The 23,408-nt window shown below is 38.2% G+C and overlaps 2 protein-coding genes across 3 annotated transcripts in view; one reads left to right on the forward strand and one right to left on the reverse strand.

The window, feature by feature from the left end:
- The window catches only part of TRIM37 (tripartite motif containing 37), a 131,107-nt gene extending 118,741 nt beyond the window's left edge, over positions 1–12,366 (forward strand). For both annotated transcript variants that reach the window (XM_039247312.1, XM_039247315.1), the window contains one exon: positions 12,154–12,366. In XM_039247312.1, coding sequence (XP_039103243.1) covers positions 12,154–12,157 — 4 coding nt within the window. In that variant the 3' untranslated portion in view covers positions 12,158–12,366. The remainder of the gene's footprint in view (positions 1–12,153) is intronic.
- Positions 12,367–13,168: 802 nt separating this feature from the next.
- The window catches only part of PPM1E (protein phosphatase, Mg2+/Mn2+ dependent 1E), a 221,537-nt gene continuing 211,297 nt past the window's right edge, over positions 13,169–23,408 (reverse strand). The window contains exons 5-7 of the mRNA XM_039247299.1: positions 21,023–21,166; positions 20,698–20,791; positions 13,169–15,045 (exon numbers count right to left, since the gene is read on the reverse strand). Coding sequence (XP_039103230.1) covers positions 13,988–15,045; positions 20,698–20,791; positions 21,023–21,166 — 1,296 coding nt within the window. The 3' untranslated portion in view covers positions 13,169–13,987. The remainder of the gene's footprint in view (positions 15,046–20,697; positions 20,792–21,022; positions 21,167–23,408) is intronic.

Here is a 23,408-nt window from a genome sequence, read left to right on the forward strand (position 1 = left end):
TTTCTTTTTTCTTTCTTTTCTTTTCTTTTCTTTTCTTTTCTTTTCTTTTCTTTTCTTTTCTTTTCTTTTCTTTTCTTTTCTTTTCTTTTTTTTTCTTTTCTTTTTTTTCTTTTGTTAGGGTCTGCACCCAGTATTGGAGCCCAACATGGGGCTTCAGCTCAGCACCCTGAGATAAGACCTGGACTGAGATCCAGACTCAGACACTTGTGGTTGGTTAAGTGTCCAACTCGTGATTTCCGCTAAGGTCATGATCTCACACTTCATTGGTTCAAGTTCTGCATCAAGTGACACAGAGCCTGCTTAGGATTCTCTCTCTTCCTGTCTCTCTGCTCCTCCCCAATTCATGCTGTCTCTGTCTCTCTCAAAATGAATAAATAAACTCTAAAAAAAAATGAGTCAGGGATACCTGGGTGGCTCAGTCAGTTAAGCATCCAACTTTGGCTCATGATCTCACGGTTCATGACTTTGAGCACCAGGTCTGGGGTCTGTGCTAACAGCTCAGAGCCTGGAGCCTACTTTGGATTCTGTGTCTTCCTCTCTCTCTGCCCCTCCCTTGCTCATGCTCTGTCTCTCTCAAAAATAAACATTAAAAAATTTAAAAAACTTAACCTTTGTAGGGAAAATATTTGAGCTTAATTGTTGTATTCTCATGTATTTTAGGAACCTAACTTATTCGTATCATATTCTGACTCCATATTTAAAAAGTCTGTCTCTTGAAAAGCAAAAAAAAAAAAAAAAAAGCAAGGTTCTAAAGAAATAATACTGAACCTGCCCTCCTGGTATAAAATTCTCTATTTTGTAATTAAAGTTGAAAACATATTTTACCAAAAATCAAGAACAAACTCTGGTAGGTAGCTAAATGACAGAATGAGTACTCAAAAGCAGTTGCACTATGATGAAGAAAATTATGCCTATTTTGTTGGGTTCCAGTTCACTTCAAGTAATGTTTGTGAATTGTAAAATGGTAAGAAATACGCAGCATATATAAATTTTCAGTCATTGAGAAAAATGAGATTCAGTTAACAAGTGTGCCATTCTCTTTAGACAGGCAACTACTGTCCTTGAGCCAAATCCTTACCGCTATTTATTTTTGGAAACAAAAGTGGTATTGGAACATACTATTAACATCTGTTTATTTATAGTTTGTCATAACTGCTTTTGCCCTACAGCAGCAGAGTTGAGTAGCTACTAAGGAAACCTGTTAGCTCCAGAGCCTCAAATATTTACTCTCACACCCTTTACAGATAACATTTGCTGACTTCTGCTTCATTGATATTAATGGGAACTTCATGCTGTTTTAGTATAGAAGGTTTAGTTTTGAGAAAACATGATTTTTTAAAATATAATTTATTGTCAAATAGGCTTCCATACAATACCCAGTGCTCATTCCAACAAACACCCTCATCAATGCCCATCACCCACTTCCCCTTCTCCCCCACTCCCCATCAACCCTCAGTTTGTTCTCTGTAAGAGTCTCTTATGGTTTGCCTCCCTTCCTCTCTGTAACTCTTTCCCCCCTTCCCCTCCCCCACGGTCTTTTGTTAAGTTTCTCAAGATCCACATATGAGTGAAAATATATGGTATCTGTCTTTGACTGACTTATTTTACTTAGCATAATACCTTCCAGTTCCATCCGTGTTGCTGCAAATGGCAAGATTTCATTCTGAGAAAGTATGATTTTTAAGTCAAAAAAGTGAACATTTGATTAGTTTTGTGTTTAGTTTTGTCATATGAAGTAATGGTGGGTACTACCCTGTTCTAATCATAAGAATCCTGAAAGGGGCACCTGGATGGTTCAGTTGGTTAAAGCATCCAACTCTTGGTTTCGGCTATACTCACGATCTGATAGTTTATGAGTCCAAACCCCGCTTCAGGCTTTGTGCTGTCAGCACAGAGTCTGCTTGGGATTCTCTCATTACCTTTCTCTTGAAGACCAAAAGATTTCTTCAGAGATGAAGGACCTATTAGCATTTACTAGTGGGATCTTTTTTTTTTCTTTTAATGTTTATTTTTGAGAGAAAGCGTGTGAGCAGGGGAGGTGCAACGAGGGAGGCAGACACAGAATCTGAAGCAGGCTCCAGGCTCTGAGCTGTCAGCACAGGGCCTGACGCAGGGCTCAAACACACGGACCACAAGATCATGACCTGAGCTGAAATTGTACGCTTAACCAACTGAGCCACCCAGGCGCCCCAATAGTGGGATTTTTGAAAAATATAATTACTTTCCCAATTTCTAGTCACGTTATATAGTAAGTCTGCACCAAATTCCTCAGTGGTCCCAGGAAATCTTCCCTCTTCCTTGGGGTGATATGTGTACTTTGGCTATGCTACTCTTAGGTAGCAGTGAGTGAGAGGAGAAAGCATAGGGGAAGTTACCAGTTCCTTTTCCCTCTTCCCATTGGTTGTACATGATCTGGTCTGCTAGAGATCTTCTTTCTCCCCTTCCCTCCCATTCTTCTACATGTAGCTGTTACCACCTAGAGTCTATGTAAATCATGAGTAGTGGACACAAATTTCCAGCGAGTTCCTCTACTCTGTCCCTACTTTCTGGCACTTTGTGTATCTTAATAGTCCCCATCTCTCCTTCCCTCCTCTCCCCATGCTTGTCCCCTTTTTGCTGAAGAGCATAATAGCACTTGGTCTTTCCTTCCACTATTACCTGTTTCAGTATTTCGTTTTTTAAAGTAAATTATGCTGCCAACATGGGGCTTGAACTCATGACCCCCGATCAAGAAATCTTTTGTTCTATTGACTGAGCTAGCAGGTGCCCCCAGTATTCAGTATTTTTATTTCATGTTTTCTCCTAGAAAATTTCTTCTTAATGAACGTTTTCTCTTAAGCCAAAAGATATAGTAGTTAATGCTTGCAGTGTGCACAAACATATGGTTTCTGGACAACATTGACCAACTGTGTCGTTGAATTCTTAAGTACCTTTGAGGTAGATGATTTGTGTGTCATACCCATTTGGCCGAGAAACATGCAGTTCAGGGAGGTTAGGTGATTCTCTCAAGGTTCCACACCACTGGCAAGAATGGAATGAATTGCTGGTCTGTTACTTTTTTCAGTTCATCACACTTGAACCAAATCCAGCATTTTTATACCTAATAATTAAAAAGCTCCAGATTTGCCTATTTTTTAGCTTTTTATTTTGAGGTAATTTTAGATTTATAAAAGAGATAAAAATCTTGACAGAGTTCCCATATACCAGTCACCCAGCTTACTCAGCTTCTGCTTTTGTTAACATCTATAACTATAGAACAGTAATCAAAACTAGGAAATTAGGCTTGTTTAGAGTATTGTTAACTATAGAATTTATTCAGATTTCACCAGTTATTTATTTTTTAATGTTTATTTTGGAAAAAAAAACACATGCATGTGAGTGGAAGGGTAGGAGGCAAAGATAAAGGGGGAGAGAGAATCCCACACAGCTCTGTGCTAGTAGTGCAGAACCTGAAGCGGGGCTCAGTCCCACAAACCATGAGATCATGACCGTAGCTGAAATCAAGAGTTGGATGGTTAACCGATTGAGGCACAAGGCACCCCACCACTTATTGTATTAATGTCCTTTTCTGTTCCACGATCCAGTCCAGCATCCACTTTGCATTTAGTTGTCATGTTTTCTTAGGATCAGTTCCTCAAGTCTTTCCAGTCTTTCATGACCTTGACATTTTTGAAGAGAACCAATTATTTTATAGAATGTTCCCTTATGTGGGTTTGTTTGATATTTTCTCATATTTAACTGAGATTAAGCATTATTGGAAAAGCTACCACAGATGTGATGTGCCCTTTTCAATGCAGTGTATCAGGGGCTATGTAATGCAGGTCGCTATTATTGATGATGCTAATCTTGGTCAGGTGATTAGGGTGGTATCTGCCAGGATTCCCACTGTTTACGGTTTTTCCCTTTGTAATTACTAAATATTTGGGGCAAATACTTTGAGACTATGCAAATACTCTGTTTCTGCTTAAACTCTTACTACTTTTAGCACCTACTAGTGGATCTTGCCTACAACGATTATTACTGCAGTGTTCTAATTTTTTCCTCTTTCCCTATTCCTTATTCATTTATTATTAGAATTCTATAAGGAAAAGTCCCTTCATTCCCATTTAGCTCTTTATTCAACCACTTACAATGTACACTCATGGATCTTATTTTATTCTTTATGATCCAATATTGTCATTATTTTACAGTTCCGTTCTAGTTTTGGCTGTTGAAAGCTCTTTTCAGGTTAGCTTTTGTGTCCTTTTGGTATGTTCCTCCCACCTCCTTTCCCTCTTCTCCCTTTCACAAGATGCTGCAGGCTCAGCTTGTGTTTGCTCTGCCTCCTTTTGTGGACAGTGGTATTTAGTAAGATTGGGGTGTTAAGGTGTGCTTATTGTTATTGGAGTGTCACTGCTTCTACTCCTTATAGGTGGGTAGAATATATACTTTCTCATGCAAACATGTCTCTCTGTGTCTTTGTATATGTATGGGTATGTAAATATGTTTTAAGAAGACAAACCAGGAGTCCACAAGATCACAACCTGAGCTGATATCAAGAGTCAGTACCCTCAACCTACTGAGCCACCCAGGCGCCCAGTTACCGTATATTTTCTTACTTGTTTAACTGTAGTATATAAACCAAGTAGTTTCAGAACTGTTGACCTATATCTTTGTGAAGAACAAGTTTACCAACTACAGGACAGTGTTGGTGTACAGTTTTTTGTTTTTAGCCTCCAGTATCCTGACACTTTCCAAAAGTTATTTAGGTCCTAAGATTCAGAGTTAACATTAGTTCTTTTCTGCACCATCCTCTTCAGTGTGATTAAATGATTCATTTGTAATATAGTCAGATTCATCTGTTACAGTCTGCATTTTGTCCTCCCCACATATCCTGGTTGATTTCTAAATTTACATACATTAAAATTCAGACTTTGCACTACAGTGTAGTTCTGTGGGTTTTGACAAATACAAAGGTGTGTATCTGCCACCATAATACTATATAGAACAGTTCCATTACCCTCAAAATTCCCTTGTGTTAAGTAAATCCTTCCCACTGCTCCCCACAACTCTTGACAACCATGATCTGTTTTCTGTCCTTTTAGTTTTCCCTTTTCTGGAGTGTCATGTAAATAGAATCGATACATAGCCTTTTACTTAGCAAAATGCATTGGGTTTCATCCATGTTGTATGAATTAGCACTTCCTTTATTGCTGAGTACTAGTTGACTGTGTGGGCGTACCACAGTTTATTTACCCATTGAAGGACATTTGGGTTATTTCCAGTTTAGGGTGATTATGAATGATAGAATTGTCTTTGTTATTTATGGTCGGTCCTGATAGCTTATGTTTATGAGATAACTCAAGATGGGGGGCTGGCATGTTAGACTAATTAATTACGTGATTAGAGCATTGGGGTTCATAATCACTTGATATCAGCCTGAATAGTTCAGGCTCATTGCCAGTGAGTCTGTCATGCTTACCTTATGAAACCTCAGTAAAATCGCTGGATACTGAAGCTCAGATGAACTTTCCTGGTACGCAGTACTCTGTATTGTCATCCATTGTTTTGGGAAGACAGAATGCTCTGGTCACAAGGAAACTTCACATTGGGACTCTTCTAGACCTGGCTCTATGCATCTTTTTTGGGCCTGGTTTGGATCTTTTGTATAATAAAACTATAATAACAAGTATTTCCCTGAGTTCTGTGAGTTCTAGCAATTGTCAAACCTGAGGGTCATTCAGGACACTCCAAGGCGTATGTATTCTAGGAACCAGAGACCAGCCAGATCTTTATCACACACCCAGCAATCCCATTCCAAGGCATGTATTACTCTAGAGAATGAAAACTCGTGTTCACATAAAAATCTACACACAAACATTTGTAAGATTTATGATCACCCTAAACTTGAAATAACCCAGATATTCTTCAGTGGGTAAATAAACTGTGGTACACCCATACAGTGGACTATTACTCAGCAATAAAGGAATTGCTGATTCATACAACATGGATGAAACCCAATGCATTTTGCTAAGTGAAAGGCTATGGAATTGATTGTATTTACATGACACTGTGGAAATGAGAAAACTAAAAGGACAGAGAACAGATCATGGTTGCCAGGAGTATCCCAGTGGGAACCCCCAGATTTATAGTCAACTCCTCAGAAAGGAGGGTGGTTCTAAACCCCCAAACTTGGAGCTGATGTTTGAAGTGAGAGGACTTTGGCCTTAAACCATGAAGTTTGGCCTCGCTCCAGGTAGTTGGTGTCAGAACTCATCACAATCATGTAGCAAGTACTGCTTAACTTCATAAGAAACTGCCAAACTTTTCCAGAAGTGGCACTGCCGTTTTACAATACTAACAGCAACATGTGAGGGTTCTAGTTGGATCTTACAAACACTTGGTACTGTCAGCATGTTTTAATTTTAGCCATTCTAATAAGTGATACTGGTTTTGCTAATATTTTGCTGAGGACTTTTTCATCTATATGCAAGAGGGATGTTGGTGTGTAGTTTAGTATTTCTGTCTTCCATCTGATTTGGTGTCACAGTAATGCAGACCTTAAAAAATCTGATTTCTAGAAGAGAATTATAGAATTGGTGTTATTTATTCTTTAAATGTTGGGTAGAATTCACCAGTGAAGCAATCTGGAAGAGATTTCTTTTTCCTAGGTGTGTGTTCTTGGTATTTATCCTGCTATGTATTCTGTGAGCTTCCTGGATCTATGGTTTGATGTCTGATTTTTTGGAAATTCTCTATTATTCAGATATTTCTTCTGCACTGTCTTTCTCTTCTTCTAGGATTCCAGTTATATGCATATATTAGACTCATACTGTCCCACAGCTCTTGTATGTTCTCTTCTGGGATTATTTTGTTTTCATTTTTCCTTCTGTGTGTGTGTGTGTGTGTGTGTGTGTGTGTGTGTAATTTACATTGATTTATCTTTAAGTTTACCAATTCTCAGCAGTGTACAATCCACTGATTAGCTAATCAAAAGCATTCATCATCTCTATTACAGTATTTTTCATTTCTAGCATTTTTTTATAGTTTCTCTTTGCTAAAACCACCTATAAGATCTTGCATTTGTTGTCCACCATTTCCATAACATCTTAACCATAGTTGTTTAAAAAATATTTTAATGTTTATTTTTGAGAGACAGAGCACAAGCGGGGGAGGGGCATAGAGAGAGGGAGACACAGAATCCGAAGCAGGCTCCAGGCTCTGAGCTGTCAGCACAGAGCCTGACGTGGGGCCCAAATTCATGAGCCATGAGATCATGATCTGAGCCAATACTTAAGTGACTGAGCCACCCAGGCACCCCTAACCATAGTTATTTATTTAAAAAAAAATTTTTTTTTAAGGTTTTTATTTATTTCTAGGAGAGAGAGAGAGAGACAGCGTGAGCAGGGGAGGGTCAGAGAGAGAGGGAGTCACAGACTGAAACAGGCTCCAGGCTCTGAGCTGGCAGTCAGCACAGAGCCCGAAGCGGGGCTCGAACCCACGAACCGCGAGATCATGACCTAAGCAAAAGTCGGACGCTTAAGCGACTAAGCCACCCAGGCGCCCCTAACCATAGTTATTTTAAATTCTCTGTCCCAAAATCTTTGTCCTGGTTCTTCTTTCTTTTTTTTTTTTAAATGTTTATTTTGAAAGATCGGGGGAGAGGGACAGCGAGAGGGGGAGAGAAGAAAATCCCAAGCAGCTTCCATGATGCCACCACAGAGCCTAATGAGGGGCTCAGTCCTATGGACCATGAGATCAAGATCTGAGCCAAAATGAAGAGTTGGATGCTTAACATACTGCCCCCAGAGTCACTGCTTTTTTTTTTCAGAGTTGTGTATTTTTTTAGTTGATATATAGTCAATACACAGTGTTACATTAGTTTCAGGTATACAACAAGCATAGTGATTCAACATCTCTGTAAATTATGCTGTATGTTCACAAGTGACAGCTACCATCTGTCCCCATACAACACTATTGCAATACAACCAATTGTATTCCTTATGCTGTACCTTTTGTCCCCGTGACTTATTTGTTCTGTAACTGGAGACCTAAATCTTCCACTTCCCTTCACCCATGGCCATGCTGCCCTCTTCTCTGGCAACCAATAGTTAGTTCTCTGTATTTATGGGTCTCTTCTTTCCTTTTTTAGGTTGCACATATAAAGGAAATCATACGGTATTTGTCTTTCTCTGGCTTCATTTAACATAATATCCATTGTACATTTATGTTATTGCAGATGGCAAGACTGTAACCCTTTTTATATCTGTGTAATATTCCTGTGTGTCACAACTTTTTTATTCAATCACCTATCAATGGACATTTGGGTTGCTTCCATAGCTTGGCTATTGTAAATAGTGCTGTAGTAAACAGGAGTGTATATATACAATCTTCTTGAATTAGTGTTTCATTTCCTTTGGGTAAATACCCAGTAGTGGAAGTACTGGATCACACGGTAATTCTATTTTACTTGTTTGACCCAGTGTGGGGCTTGAACTCATGACCCCAAGATCAAGAGTCACACATACACACTTCTCCAACTGAGCCAGCCAGGTGCCTCAGTTAATTTTTTAGTTTTTCCTTAAAGTTTATTTTTGAGAGAGCATGCAAGCTGTGCACATATGAGTAGGGGAGGGTGAGAGAGAGAGAGAAATCCCAAGCAGGTTCCACACCACACAGAGCCCAGGCCTCAAACCCACCGTGAAATCCTGACCTGAGCCGAAATCAAGTCACTTAACCTATTGAGCCACCAGGCACCCCTCAATTTTTAATTTTTTGAGGAATCTCCGTATTGTTTTCCACAGTGGCTACACCAGTTTACATACCACCAGTGTTGCATGAGGGTTCCATTTTCTCCACATACTTGCCAACATTTATTTCCTGTGTTTTTGATGCTAGCTATTCTGGTGTGAGATGATAATAGCTCATTTGGTTTTGATTTGCATTTCCCTGATGACTAGTGATACTGAACATCTTTTCATGGATCTGTTTGCCATCTCTATATCATCTTTGGAATAATGTCTATTTGGGTACTCTATTCAGATTGTTTTCTTGATGTTTAGTTATATATGTTAGGTATTTTGGGTATTATCCCTTTATCAGATGTGTCATTTGTGAATATCTGCTCCCATTCCGTAGGTTGCCTTTTCATTTTGTTGTTAGTTTCCTTCAATGTGCAAATGCTTTTTGTTTTAGTGTAGTTCCAGTAGTTTACTTTTGCTTTTGTTTCCTTTACCTGAGGAAACATACCTAGAAAAATGTTGCTCACGCCCATGTGAAAGACATTATTACTACCTATGTTTTCTTCTAAGTTTTTGGTGTGGTTTGTCTTGGTTTCCAGTCTCATATTTAGGTATCTAATCCATTTTGAATTTACTTTTGTATACCATGTTAGAGTGACTGTGGTCCAGTTTTCTTACCACCATTTATTGAAGAGACTGACGTTTCCCTCTTGTATAGTTTTACCTCCTTTGTCACATATTGACTGTGTGCGTTTCTCCTCCACTGATCACTAGGTCTGTTTTTGTGCCAGTACCATACTGTTTTGATTCCTACAACTTCATAGTATATCTTGAAATTTGGGATTGTGATACTTCCAGCTTTGTTCTTTCTCAAGATTGCTTTGGCTATGAAGGGTGGTAATCTGGTTCTGATGATTGCTTCACTCTTTTTTTCCCCATATGGCTCTGTATAGTTTGTTGAAAGTGACACATCTTGTGTAGGAGACTAGACCGTTTGTTGAATTGTTTTTACACCTAAAACAGCAGTCCTTTCCTCCTGCTTCGACTTGTTTTGCAGAGTCTGAATTAATCTAGGTTAGGAGTTCTGCTTGGTTTGAGGTTCTTTGTTGCTATGATTAACCCTTGCAGTAAATAGCTTATCTTTCCTTTGAATAAAAAGACAAATGACTAGTGGTTTTAAATTGCTGGGTTTTATTAAGGTATTGGCAATATTTCCACATGTCTTAACCTGAATGAACAGTTTTAATAAATAAAATATGAAGGATCACTTATGATTACAACTGAACTCAAAAGTGAGCTATAGAGCAGGTTTGTAAATTGATAAATTTACTTGGTAAGAAATGATTCACTTCATTTGCTTCACTCCATAGAGAATTCTTTGCAGAGAAATGTCACAAACAAGGGAACAAAGCCTTTCTCTCACCAAAGAGCACCTAGAGTAAGAGTTAACAATGATGTATCTGTGGATTATCTAATACATCAGAGTTTATTAAAGTATTTCCTTTTCCAGAACAACTGCTGTGTCAATCTGGAGTTCCCAGTCTTATTTCCTGTTTTCTAATTAGTACAATAGTCTCCAAAATAGAAGATAAAATACTGCTAAGATGAAGTAACAATTACTTTTCAACACAGTACCATTTGTCTAGAAAATAGTCATATGATAATACTGGCGGTATCTTATTTTGAAGAAGAACATTTAAGCTATTCATAGGTTGGAACAGAAGAGTGGGTAATTTTTCCTTTAATATCACATGGTTTTAAAAGGTGAAAAAAGTATGTTTTTTTGCTAATTTAAGACTCAAAGAAAAACTGTCCAAAATTACAATGTGACCAAAACTATAGTATCCCCTTTCGAGGCCTTGTGTAGGCGAGAATGGTCAGTGAGTGAATAAATTATGTTTAAACACTAAAGTAATAATTTACAAATCACTTTCTCACAAAGCCTTGGCAAGCCTTTGATGGAGAAGTACTTGAACCACAGCAGTTTTATCTGTAAACACTGAACTTCTTTATGCATCATTTTCATCTGCCCATCAGATGTTGCACTTTTTACTGGCACAGTGTTCCAACAATGGAGTATGGTTGTCATGAAGATACAGTGTGACACTATACCACCACGTTGACATTATACCACTATAAATGTGGTCAGAATCGGACTCAGTGTTGACATTGACATTGTTGACACTGTCCTTGGAAAAGGTGTTACTTTCAAGGAGCCTCCTTCTTAAATGCAACAGTAACTTTAATCTTACTAAGTCAAGGACAGTGGATGGCACTTCTAGGTAAAGTAAAGGTATATACATGTGTTGTTTCCACCATCTCCTTTAGCACAGATGTAAGTGGGATTAATAGCCCCAGTGTTTGGTGCTGTAATGTTGCTAAACCTCAGATTTCCTTCAAAGATACACATCTAGAAAGTGAACAAAGGAAACCCTAAAGTATTCCCTTTGAAACTCACAGTGAATGTACAAGGAGTTTGTAATGACTTCATTTGGTAACCTGAAGTCTATTTCCCTAACAAGTACTACACTTTCTTGTTTATATTTATTTTCCTATTTCCTATTCTAATGACACTTTAGCAGGCAAACAAATTGATGCATATCATGTTAAATTGAAAAAGGGATACTGTCACTCTGAAGGATTGAGTGTAGAATTTTCACCACCACTAAATTACAGTTAGTTGAAAGTACAAAACACATAATTCACAGACTATTACCTCAGCATTAACAGTTAATATATATTATATATACTTTTATATCTAATATTTTTACAATCACCAGATACACCATCATTAAATACAAGTTACAGAATATGTAGATACCATTAGTTAGAGGGGTACTTATTGCTTACATTAGCAAGCAGCAAATAAGGGCACAGGATTTGAACTGAAGGGAACTACTTTCTATCACCAGTGGCATTAAGATCTAACACTGCATTTCACAAAGCACTGCTTTTTACTTAGTTTATAGAACCAAGAGCAGCATATATCATACCAATAACCACTACTTTAATATAGAATTTTGAAGGATTTACCTTACAAATGGTACCTAACTACTCTATAAATATGTATGTTGTGAACAAATGAAGAGTTGCTATTTTTCACAATATTGGTTTGTAACTTGACCACACTAGAACTACTTTGCTTTATTTTCTAGAGGGCTACCGGTATGAAAAATGGAGTTAACACTGCTAATATAGTCAGATCTACAAAATTCAGACCCTTAAAGGTGTGACTTGTATTTGAGTTTCATCCAACTGTTTTCCCCACTGAAAAAAAACCTATCATTTGTATCTTCTTTCCTTTCTTTATTCTGATCAAAAATAGTAGTAATGGACAACTATAAAAAATCTTTAAAATTTTTAAAATTTAGGTAAGTGCTTTGGACTATAATGTGTACCAATATTTCTGCTGCATGTTTTCTTGTTTCCTTAGATAATCTGATTTGAAATTGACACCACCTGATGGATTGTTAACAAGATCTAGGCTTCAGAAAGTGACAGATGTGAGTGAGGTCCATGTATGGGGGTAAAACATCAGGTTGGTGAAGATTCTGGTACTATAGCTGGAGCCATGTTTACTCCCTCCTTTGTAGCCTCGTGTCACAAGACTTGAGAAAAGAATTAAATGACTTCAAAATCAAGAGAAATACTGAAAATCTTACAAATTCTTAAAAATAAAATGTATAGATTAACAATCTGATCATTGCTAAAGTGAAGTTTTTATGTATTTGATACAGCTATACTGGCACCCAGTTATGCTACAGTCCTTTGTTTTTAAAATCTAGGAATCTGAGTCCTTCATTATGGGTCTGGGGAACATAAAGTAATATTATTCTATAAAAAACACAGGCAGTGAACATTTTTCAGCAAGAGCATTTGGTGCCTCCCAGTGGTTTGAGTGAGTGGGCAGGTGCTGTCCATGGTATGGCTGGCCCACGGTTGACTGGGGGAGGAGGGTAAAGGTCATGTGGTATTATTCACGAATCTCAGAGCATCAGAGGCAGCTTCACTGAATGAATCTGCTTATTAGTTTATTTGCTGTCTTTAAGGATATGCTTCTAACTTGAAACTGCAGAAATGGAAAAAAAAAAAAAGACAAATTATCAAATATAAGTAACTACTGAAATGAGAAAGATGTCCTCTCTGTAGTCTGAAGTTGCATGTAGCAGGCCTCTGGAGCATTCTCCATAACTAGATAGACCTCAGTCTCCGTTCTCTGCCTTCTCTCTTTGCACTTGGGCTCACTTTGGGCAGTACTTTCAACCTCTTTCACACCAATTATTTCATTCCCTTGGGGGAAACAATTTTAGAGAAGTTAAAAACAGTATTTTTCATTCACCAAAACCACTTTTTATTTTGTAGTAGTGTATGCTTTTGCTGTGAACTTAAAAAAAAAAAGCTGAAAAAATAGAAATACTATTTGATTTTCTTTTTTAAATGGTAACTTGATTCTTGTGTATTTGTACCTAACATCATCTCCATTAAATCAGTTTTATTCCTGAGATGAAGGTACAGTGAAAAACATATTAGCATCATAGGTTAAAACCAGTTGACAGCAGTCTAAAATGACAAATAATAAAAATTCTGCCAAAAGCACCATAACAGGTTATGAAACTCCCAAATAGCTACACAGCCCTAGGAAATACTTTTTAATTCAGAAAATTTTCATTATCTTTTATGTTACAGGAAAAAAAAATCAGTATATCTTTTTGACTGTATACCACAAGTCTGAAAATATGACACTTTTATACTCATTTCCTGCTTTCACTGTAACCAATTAAAACCCATATGGCTTTTAAGTCTTTTACCAACCAAAAAAGAGGGGAGGGTTTCCCTCATAGTTCCCAGTCTTAAGGAACATCCCCCAATTAAATCCAATTCTGCATTAAGTTTTCCATAGATATATTAGGCACATCAAACCAGATTTCACCTGCGTTCAGATTTCAACACTAGATATCCTGACTAAAGTAACTAACTCACAAGCTTCCACTAGTGATGTGAAGGGTAGTAAAGTGGGGATTGTATGTAGGTGTGGAGACACATCACAGGGACCAGTTGTATAATTTTGCTAGTGAAACCGCCAATACTTTTTTTTTAGATTGAAAACACTTTGGAGTTTCCTAGAGATCTATTTACATTTAAGTATTGAGCCATCCATGGTTTCATAATGAAGCACATATATCAGAAATGTCTACCTTGTTTCTACTCTGATAGTGGTGTTTTTAATTGGGGGAGAGCTAGCTAGCCTACTTTAAAGAGAGGAAGTATTATATTTTATAGCTCCAAGGAAGACCTGGTTCTGGAATATCATTACTCTTACTGAGCTTCCTCATCATGTTGGCACTGTATCCTTTCCAAATATTTTGCCTCCACGGCAAAAAACTTCTTAACATCCTATTTCTCTTCCCACTTCGAATAAGTGAGGACAGACTAGTGCCTATTTTGTGGGAAGGCTCTTGGGCAGACATAAATGAATACAACTTTGTATTAAACCTGAATCCATGCCATCTCTTTGAATAATGATAGCGTAAATGAGACAATCTGGAAACTCTCTTTCCCAGGAATTTGAACTGTTCATTTTCCAACCTAGGACAGACAGGAGATAAGCTCTCCATTCTGTATATCTGCTGCCCTGTTGTACCCAAATTAAAAGAGGGAAACTCTCCAGCACCACTTTGTTCAGGCAGTGATGATTGAACTGATTTTTTCTCCATTATTAGCTCATTAGTAAGATTTGCCTTCTTTGGTGCACCAGAACCAAACATCTCAATTGGTGGCAAAAACTGGGCACTGTGAGGTTTGTTTGCTTCTATTTGTGTGAGATCTAGGTAGCCCGGGTCTTCCAGCACGTTGATTTGGGACCCTGGGCTCAGGCTAGTTCTATCAGTGAATGAATCCACACGCCCATCATAGCCTAGATCGGCTGGTGCTGAGCACTGGTGCTGAGGCCAAGGGCGTTTGCACTCTCCATGATTCTCCTTATCATCCCCACCATCTTCTTGCCCTCCTTGAAAAGAGTTCTCTGTCCAATCTGATTCCTCACTAACATTTACAGCTTTGTTCATGTCCCTCAGGAATACCACAATAACAGTGATATTATCACTTGACCCAGCATCACGAGCTGATGCGACTAATTTGTGGGCAACCATGCTACTGTCTCCATTGTTCTCCTTCAGATGGTCAGACACAACTTTCACTGCCTCGTCAGGGTTCACGGTATCATAGAAGCCATCACAGGCCAGAATGAGGTAGTCTTCAGTTCCATCCAGAACAGTAGAGGCAGAATCTGCATCCCCACAGATATATGGCTTATGTTCAGCATCTCCTGTGGGAATTAGAAAGTAGGTCAGATATTGGTTCACCTTGCATGTTTACAGGACTGTTTATGCCCAATGCTGTAACTGATCATAATTTACTGGATTGTGACCTGAATGAATATACTGGAAAGAATTTATAGACTAGTTTCAGATAAAATACAGTACTTGAATTCTTTGTTAATCAGATGCTGCTCACTCCTTACTCTCTATAAATAATTGCCATTCACTGGGCTTAATTTCTTAGCTAGCTTATTACACTCTGAATCTTGTGCCTCTAGCTATGATTCAGGCTTAGCTGAGCATGGCAACAAATGTCAAATCTAAATTTCTTGCTGCATTGAAAAATTTCAGTCTTACATAGTAACATTTGTTTATTGATCTGCTGTTTTTAAAAATTAGTGGTTAAATTTGATTTGAGATTTGAGAACAAGTCCACATTGGAAGAAAAAAAAAAAACCAAAGTTGTGATCACTCTTCATTAAACACTTAAATTTTCTGTCCTTGTTTTCAAATTAATAGCTTTATCCTGCTAGCAGAGAATGGTTTGAGTTACAAGGGATTTAAAAAAATTTTTTTAATGTTTTATTTATTTCTGAGAGACAGAGACAGCGTGAGCAGGGGAGGGTCAGAGAGAGAGGGAGACACAGAATCTAAAGCAGGTTCCAGGCTCTGAGCTGGCTGTCAGCACAGAGCCCGACGCGGGTCTTGAACCCACGAACCATGAGATCATGGCCTGAGCTGAAGTCAGACACTTAACTGACTGAACCACCCAGGCACCCTGGGATTTTTAAAAATCAAGTCAACTCCTTTAAGCCAGGAAAAGTCATCCCACGATTCAGACAGGAGAACTAGAATGTGAGCCTCTTTGGGTTCCCGGTCTAGTTTGCTTTCCACTTTTTACTTATTTTCTGTTGTTGTTTTTTTAATGTTTTTAAAGTTTATTTTTTAAACATTTATTTATTTCTGACTGACAGAGTGCGAGCAGGGGAGGGGCAGAGAGAGAGGGACACACAGAATCAGAAGCAGGCTCTAGGCCCTGAGCTGTCAGCACAGAGCCCAAAGTTGGACTCAGACCCACAAGCTGTGAGATCTTAGAGCTGAAGTCAGCTGCTTACCCAACTGAGCCACCCAGAAGCCCCACTTTCTGCTTTTTAAAGATGCTTTACTTGTAACTTCTAGAGAACAACTGGAAAATGTATAACCATATTTCTCTCATCTTCAGGAACTACCATATTCTTGCTTTCTTCATTGGTCTTTGATCGAACTCCCTCCCCCCGCCACTTTTATTGCTATTGTTCATTCTCTACTTACGAACAATTGTGAGAACCCCAAAAGCCCTACTGGGTCATTATTTCTCTCATTTAATAGTTCTTCCACGTACAGAATGACATTTGAAAGACATAGAGGCAGCTGTTAAACAATGACACGCAGCTGTATATGTATGGGGTGCTTGGAGTGGAGACAGAAACTTAGCTTAATGTGGGCCCATGGTCTCCAGTCTGTCACCAGACAACTGAGAATATTAATCATCTACAATGCATTGTGGAACTTTCAGATCTAGAGCACTTCCAGATCCATTCCACTCTATATTCATTGTTTCCCTTTATGTACTTGGAGAGAGCCTGCTTGAAGAGAGGCAAAGGGTCCTTAGCCTATTAAATAACCACATAGCTTATTCATACAACAAGGGATACTCATTTTCTACTTTACATAGGAAACAGTATTTAGCAATAACTGCTAAATTAGGAAACAGTTAAAATTTACAAAATGTTTTATCATTTGTGAGGCACAGCTTAGTGGAGTCAGACTGCCTGGGCCCCAGTCCTAGCATTTGTTACTTACAAACCCTCATCAGTTACTGATGAAGTACTAAAGGGACTTTGTGACCAGGGGATGATAAAATGAAGATGATTATACTTAAGTGACCTGGCTTTATCATCACTCTTTCTGATAATTTGTTGTAGGTTCTTTCCAACCCAAGTAAGGTCCTCTCCAACACTTCACATCCCTGTGTAATCCTCAAATAGGCCCTAGCGATAACTGCTAGGACCAGTGTGGGCCACATGCCCTATCAGCAGGTCTCATGATGGGATACTCTGAAAAACAGATAAAAGATAAGAAACTAGTCTTTTTTTATACAGTAGCCAACACCATCTTCTGTCAAACATGGTTTTGATTCCATCAACTTCAGTTTCACTTCTCTACTATGATGCCTCCCAGTAGCCTGAGAAAGCTAATCAAAACTTCCAATCATGGGATTCGGTGTTCTCCACCAATCCACTTTAGTAAATTTCCCCATCCCCTACTCCACCTATTATTATCATCATTATTATTTTCTAAATTCCAGCTCTAAAAATAAATGTGATCTGAGTCATACTGTTCCCAAAAATCTTGTTTTAGTGCTTCAATTAAAAGGCTACTGCAACTGTTAGTTTGGAACAGAACATACAAAGATTTGCACAGACAAAATGCTGCCAAAATTCTGGCTTTTCACCTGCTCTACTTTGGATGTCAAATTCATGACATTTCGCCCCCAAATTGGTAGGAGGGCATGATAATCCATTTCATGGTAGAAATGGCAACATCCTTTTATCTTCAACCTCCTCTCTCCATATGCTAGGAAACATCATGCCTCTGTCAATTTTGGATCATAAATCTGAAGGGCTCAGGAGGAAAAACTGTTGAAAGCTGTTCATTTTTAAAGCTTTAAAAGTGTCCCTTATTTCCTAAGTAGAGTTGAACTCGGCTCAGGAGTCCTTTTTCTTGTCCCCATTTAACCCCCTGTTTTATTCTGTGAGCTTTCCAAATCTTTCCCACATTCTTCGCCTCTCTCTTTCAGTTAAGCTACTGGATTTTGGTAGATGGCCTAACAAATCAGTTTTTCCCTCAAGCCACCACACTATTTCCTTTACCACTAACTTGCCCAAGAAACTAAATCTACACGTTCTTTTGTTATTACTCATTTTCTCTCTCCTGATTTTCTGTTTTTCTTTCCACCTACTAATCCAAAACATCTCTCTCCTATATTACCAGTTATTTCCTACTTTCAGAATTCCATGTCTTTTTTTTTATCCCACATCTCAGTTGACCTCTCCAGCACTTGACCCTGTGACTACTTAAGTCTTAGAAACCCTCTTCTCTTAGTATCTGTGGTAGCCCACTTGTGTACATCTGATCCCTCCTTGATTTTCTTCACTGATAACAGCACTGACAATCATTTTGTGCTAAAACTGTGCCAGGCAGGGTTCTAAGTGTGGGATGTGTATTATACCATTTAATACAAAAACTCCATGAGCCATTCACTGTCACTATTCCTGCTTTACAAAGGAAGAACAACAGACACAAGGAGGTTAATTTCCCAAGGCCTACAACTTGTAAAGTGACAGAGCCAAGACACAAACCTAGAGAGCAGGACTTCATTGTGTTATCGACCTTAAGTAATGAGCCTCATCCTTGAGTCTCTCAGCACACTAGATGTTCTTTTAGGACAATGCCGTCCATGCCTGTAGTTTCAACTAATATATATAATACTACTCCACAGATTAATAATATTATTGCCAAAATGGGATGAGTTCCCACATCTCTGTCTGCAACTCAGAACTCTAAGCTCCAGATCTGTATTTCCAACTATATATAAATTATCTCTTCTAAAATATCACACAGGTAAGGTACCTAGAATATAAAATATGTCCAAAATGAACTCATTACCCACCCTCTTCCCCACCCCACAAACTGCTGCTTTTTTATAGATGCTTTATCACACAAGTCAAAAACCTCGAAGTCAGCTTTCCTCTACCCCTACAAACTGTCACTTCCATCCAATCAATTCCCACCTCCTCTGTATCCCTTCTGAGCTGCCCTCATTAACAAACTGTATCAACAGCCCCTGAACGAGCCCATCTAGTCTTTGTACTCTAGTCCGTCTTCTATACCATCATCCCCAAAAAATAACGTTTATAAGTGATTACAAATGATCATGTGGCCTCTCTGCCTATTCACTTGGGAGAGTCTAGACTACTTCGCCTGGCATATAAGCCCCGTCACAATCTGGCAGCAATTTACTTTTACCACTCCTACCCTCTGCCCTAGCCTTTTGTATGTGTTGCTGTTCCTAAAACATGGCATGCCCTTTCAGGCGCCCATGTGTTTGTAAGCCCCTACCCCTGGAATTTCCTACACACTGTCCTCCACATCCGACCTAAAAGTCATTTCCTCTATGAAGTTTGCCTTATTCTGTCTTAGACCATCTCTTATGCAAGGACAGTCTTCCCTTGCTTTTAGCTTCCCCCTGTGTTATATTTTAGAAGCAAGAAAAGGAAAGGGTTCTCTAGTAAAGCTGGTTCTGTGACCAGCATGAAAGATACCTTTCAGTACTCTGACAAAGACAGTAAGATCAAGAGGAATTGTCAGAAATAATTTTACATGAGGGTGTGTTTTAGTAATGAGAAATTTCCCCTCGGTGGTCTTATTCCAGAGCTCTCTCAGTCTAACATAAAACTAATTCTTATTTTTTCAGAAGCACTTTCAGGATCCTTCAGCTTTCACTTTCTCTCTCAGCCTTCTGCTGCTCACATTTGGGCCACTTCACAGCTTGCCAGCACCTTCCCAAAGAGTGGGAGGAACTCACATCACTGGTGAAACTGAATCAATCCTTTGAGATTTTGTTAATGTTCTAGAATGTTTTGGTAATGATCAGCAAAACTGGGGGATTAGATGTGAATTCCATTTATCCATTTTATTCCTGTGTCACACTACTTACTTCATTTTCTCTTTAGGGAGGCAGGGACTAAGAACTGCAGTATGCATGCATATCACCTATAAAGATACACACACACACTAATTCATTCATTTTAAAAAACCAGAAAATGAAGCTAAGACATGAAGCCTAAAATATAATAAACTTAGGTGCCAAAGTAAAACAAAAATAGAAACAGCACTATCTTTTTTGTTTGTTTGTTTGTTTGTTTTACAAATAGTTTATTGTCAAATTAGTTTCCACATAACACTCAGACAACAGCACTATCTTTGAACTTACACCCTTGCATTTTGTCATTTTGTCTCATCAGCTTAGCTGTTAACTCTGTAAGTTTTAGATAGTTTCACTGACGACTTCTTCTGAAGAATTTATACTAGAGAGCCAGATTCTTTGAAACCTAGGGTTATCTGGCAATCAGTATATTCCACATAAAGAAAATTGTTTTCATCTAGAAAGTACACTGTTGATGTCATTTTATAATTCAATGAAAAACAACTAAAGACATAAGGTAAAATGTAGAGAGGAAAGCCTTTCATTCTCTTGAAAATACTGAGTCCAGCTAAATATGACCCAAAATGGAATGAAATGAGAATCACTATAGTTTTAAGCAAATTTGTGTCTCAAAGATTAAGGGCTTCTATTAAAAAAAAAAAAAAAAAGTATAGAAACTAGGAAGTTCTGGTTTTCTTAATATAGTTCCCTTTTAATAATGGCATTAAAACATATAGTTGAATAGATTGATTCAATCAAATAATTAAGAGGCATTATCTACTTGTTATTTTAAATAATAAGCAGTCTGATAATATAAAGTCCCATCTCAGGTTTCCTTATTGGAGAGTTAATAAAAGACAATGAGCTGGAAGAGGACAGTTTGGAGAAACAAAAATTAATTGGTTTTTCCTACCAATAGCTCTGGAGACCGACAGACTTCCATTCACCCTCCAGGCACCAAACCAGACTACACAACCTCCAAGAGCCTCAATTCGCTGCTTTTCATCCTAAACAGCAACGCAATAGAGAGAAGCAAATAATTGGATTCAGGATTTATTTGTGTGCCTTATATAGTAAACAAGAGAGACAATACTCATCAGTTCCTGGAAAGGTTCTCTTCATTACTCCCTTGTAAGGTGGGCATGGTTGCTCGGCCAGTGGTGGTAATTATAATAATCAAATGAATCTTAATAACTAGAAAACTGCCTCTGTGGCATGTGCTCTAACAGCACACTTACCTCCCTGTCCGGTTTGTGTGGCTTCATTAGTTCAACAGCTTGGCCTTTTCTCACAAGCATAACCTGGGAATCCCCAACCCAGGCCACATGGAGCATGTTACCTCTGATAAAAGTCACCACTCCTGTGGTCCCACATCTTAAGCTCTGAAAATAATTTAAATAAAACTAGAGTCAGTAAAAATGAATAGATATCAAATTCTCATTGAGAAGCAGTTTACAGTTAATACAAACTTTTAGTTGCAGGCTAGACTATTAACTTGATTTCACAATACATAGCAATTCCTATTTTTCAATGCATTTTTATGTGCATGTGTCACACACATAGACCCATTTTGTCTGTGATTTGCAGGACAGAGATGATTTTTCATTTCATTTCATTTCATTTCATTTCATTTCATTTCATTTCATTTCATTTCATTTCATTTCATGTATTGGTAAGAAAAACTATGGCAGGTTATGTGGTTTTCCAAGGCCACAAAGAACTGAAATTCTTTTTCTTCCTAGTCCAGTGGTCTGTCTACTACAGCAGTCCTTAAAGATTTCCATATTCTGGTCTCTGTTTTGTTACTAATGTATGTTCATGGAGAGGATCCTAGCATTACAAGAAACATATAAAATATCTGACTGATATACAACAAATGCTCCCATACTCTGAATATTAAGATAGAAGCCAAGAGATATATATTTCCTGGCGTGCTGAGTTGCTAATAGTTTAAAAAAAATGTATAATAATTTTAGGGGCCTTTGCTTTTGGAACATTGCATAAAGAACAGCCTGGAATTTCACCTCAGTAGCTCAGTACACTGTACTTAATGCTCCTGATATTACTATACTAAAATGACATCTCCGATTTGACATGAGTCACCACCAAATAAGCATGACTTTCTGTTACCAAGGACTTGGCCTAAATTAGAACCAATGCGTCAGGGATGGTAAAAGGCCCCTTGTATCCAATGAGAAAAACAACTTCTCCTTTTCCCTATACAGGGAAAGTTTGTTATAAATCCTCACCCACCAATAAAATGCCTTCCCACACAGAATGTTCAGAAACTCAGCCCCCTGGAACACATGATAAAGACACTTCAGTGCACATGCCCTGGAGAGAACAGGAGGCAGGGCTGCTTCACAACAGGAATAGCTACTTTCTTCCCAGCAGTTAGCAGCACATGGAAGCACAAGAAGGAGAAAAGTAACTGCTGAGACAAACCTAAATTATTCAAAAGAACTGTTGGCAAGACTGAGAGACATCAGGATCACTGGCAAAGCAAATGAGGTGAACATGGTCAGAAAGAAAAGCCATGATTTTGAGGGCACAGAGGAAAAAACACAGAAGATGAAGACAATGCAAGTCTCTGAGTTTCATGTTGGTGATTACAGATCACCTCTTAGGGGCCAGGTCTTGTCTTCAGAGTGAGGACAGCCAGCAGCTCCAAGGTAGGCAGAGCCATGCAGTGCCTGCCCCCAAAACCCTCTGAGAAGGTCTAAGGTCAACAACAAGTATTTTGTTGTCTAGTCCCACCTCTACACACAGACCCTAGTGGTTACTGTTGTTGGATTTGCATATTAATCTAAACCTGAGATGCAGGTGGAGAGGTACCAGAATATTTTCATTGCTTAATAATAGATAGTTCTGATTTACTGTTTCATTAATTCCAAGTACTACTATTGCTATATAGAATAACTATGAGATCAAAGAAATGGATTAAGTGATGACCCTGCTCTTTCCAAGTCCATTTCAAAAACAGTTAATGTTTAATTCATAAGGCAGGAGTCTTGTTTTTTGCATATGTAATAATTCTGTAATTGCTTTTGAAAATTAAAAAGTATTATCTTGTTATTGGCCCCCAGTTAGAAATGAATATAGAGTACTGTAGTTAATCATATACCAATGCCCCAAATGATAATTAGATTAAAATTTTTACTTCTAGATCTTAATATAGAGCCCCTGTCATGCATTCAGAGTAAAAACCTTAGGTCTGATTAACCTTAAGAAATTAGGACATGAGCTCTGACTTTTCTTCCTGTTAAGAGAAAATCAGTTCAAGAATCATCTAAGGATTCACTCTTTCCAAGCAAATTTTCCCTCAAGAGATACACAGTAAAACACTGCCAACCCATTTAGAACCAAATGTATGGGAGTAATCTAGCTTCTGTTTCCTTTTTAGTCCATTGTTTTAATCACCATACCCAGATCTTGTCAGCAAAGTCTGCTTATAGAGATGGCCCTAGTGTGAACCTGACAGGCGCTGGTAAATAAGAAAGACAAAACTCACCTGCCAAATCCAGCATTGGACTGGCTTTCTGGAAAATTATAGCTTCAGAGTTTCTCTACAGTACATCATATCACCCCCTAGTACCCTGAAGAGGGAATTAGAACTACAGAATT

The sequence above is a fragment of the Hyaena hyaena genome, unplaced genomic scaffold, assembly GCF_003009895.1.
Source record: "Hyaena hyaena isolate Hyena2069 unplaced genomic scaffold, ASM300989v1 scaffold_298, whole genome shotgun sequence".
In the NCBI taxonomy this organism is placed as follows: Eukaryota; Metazoa; Chordata; class Mammalia; order Carnivora; family Hyaenidae; genus Hyaena; species Hyaena hyaena.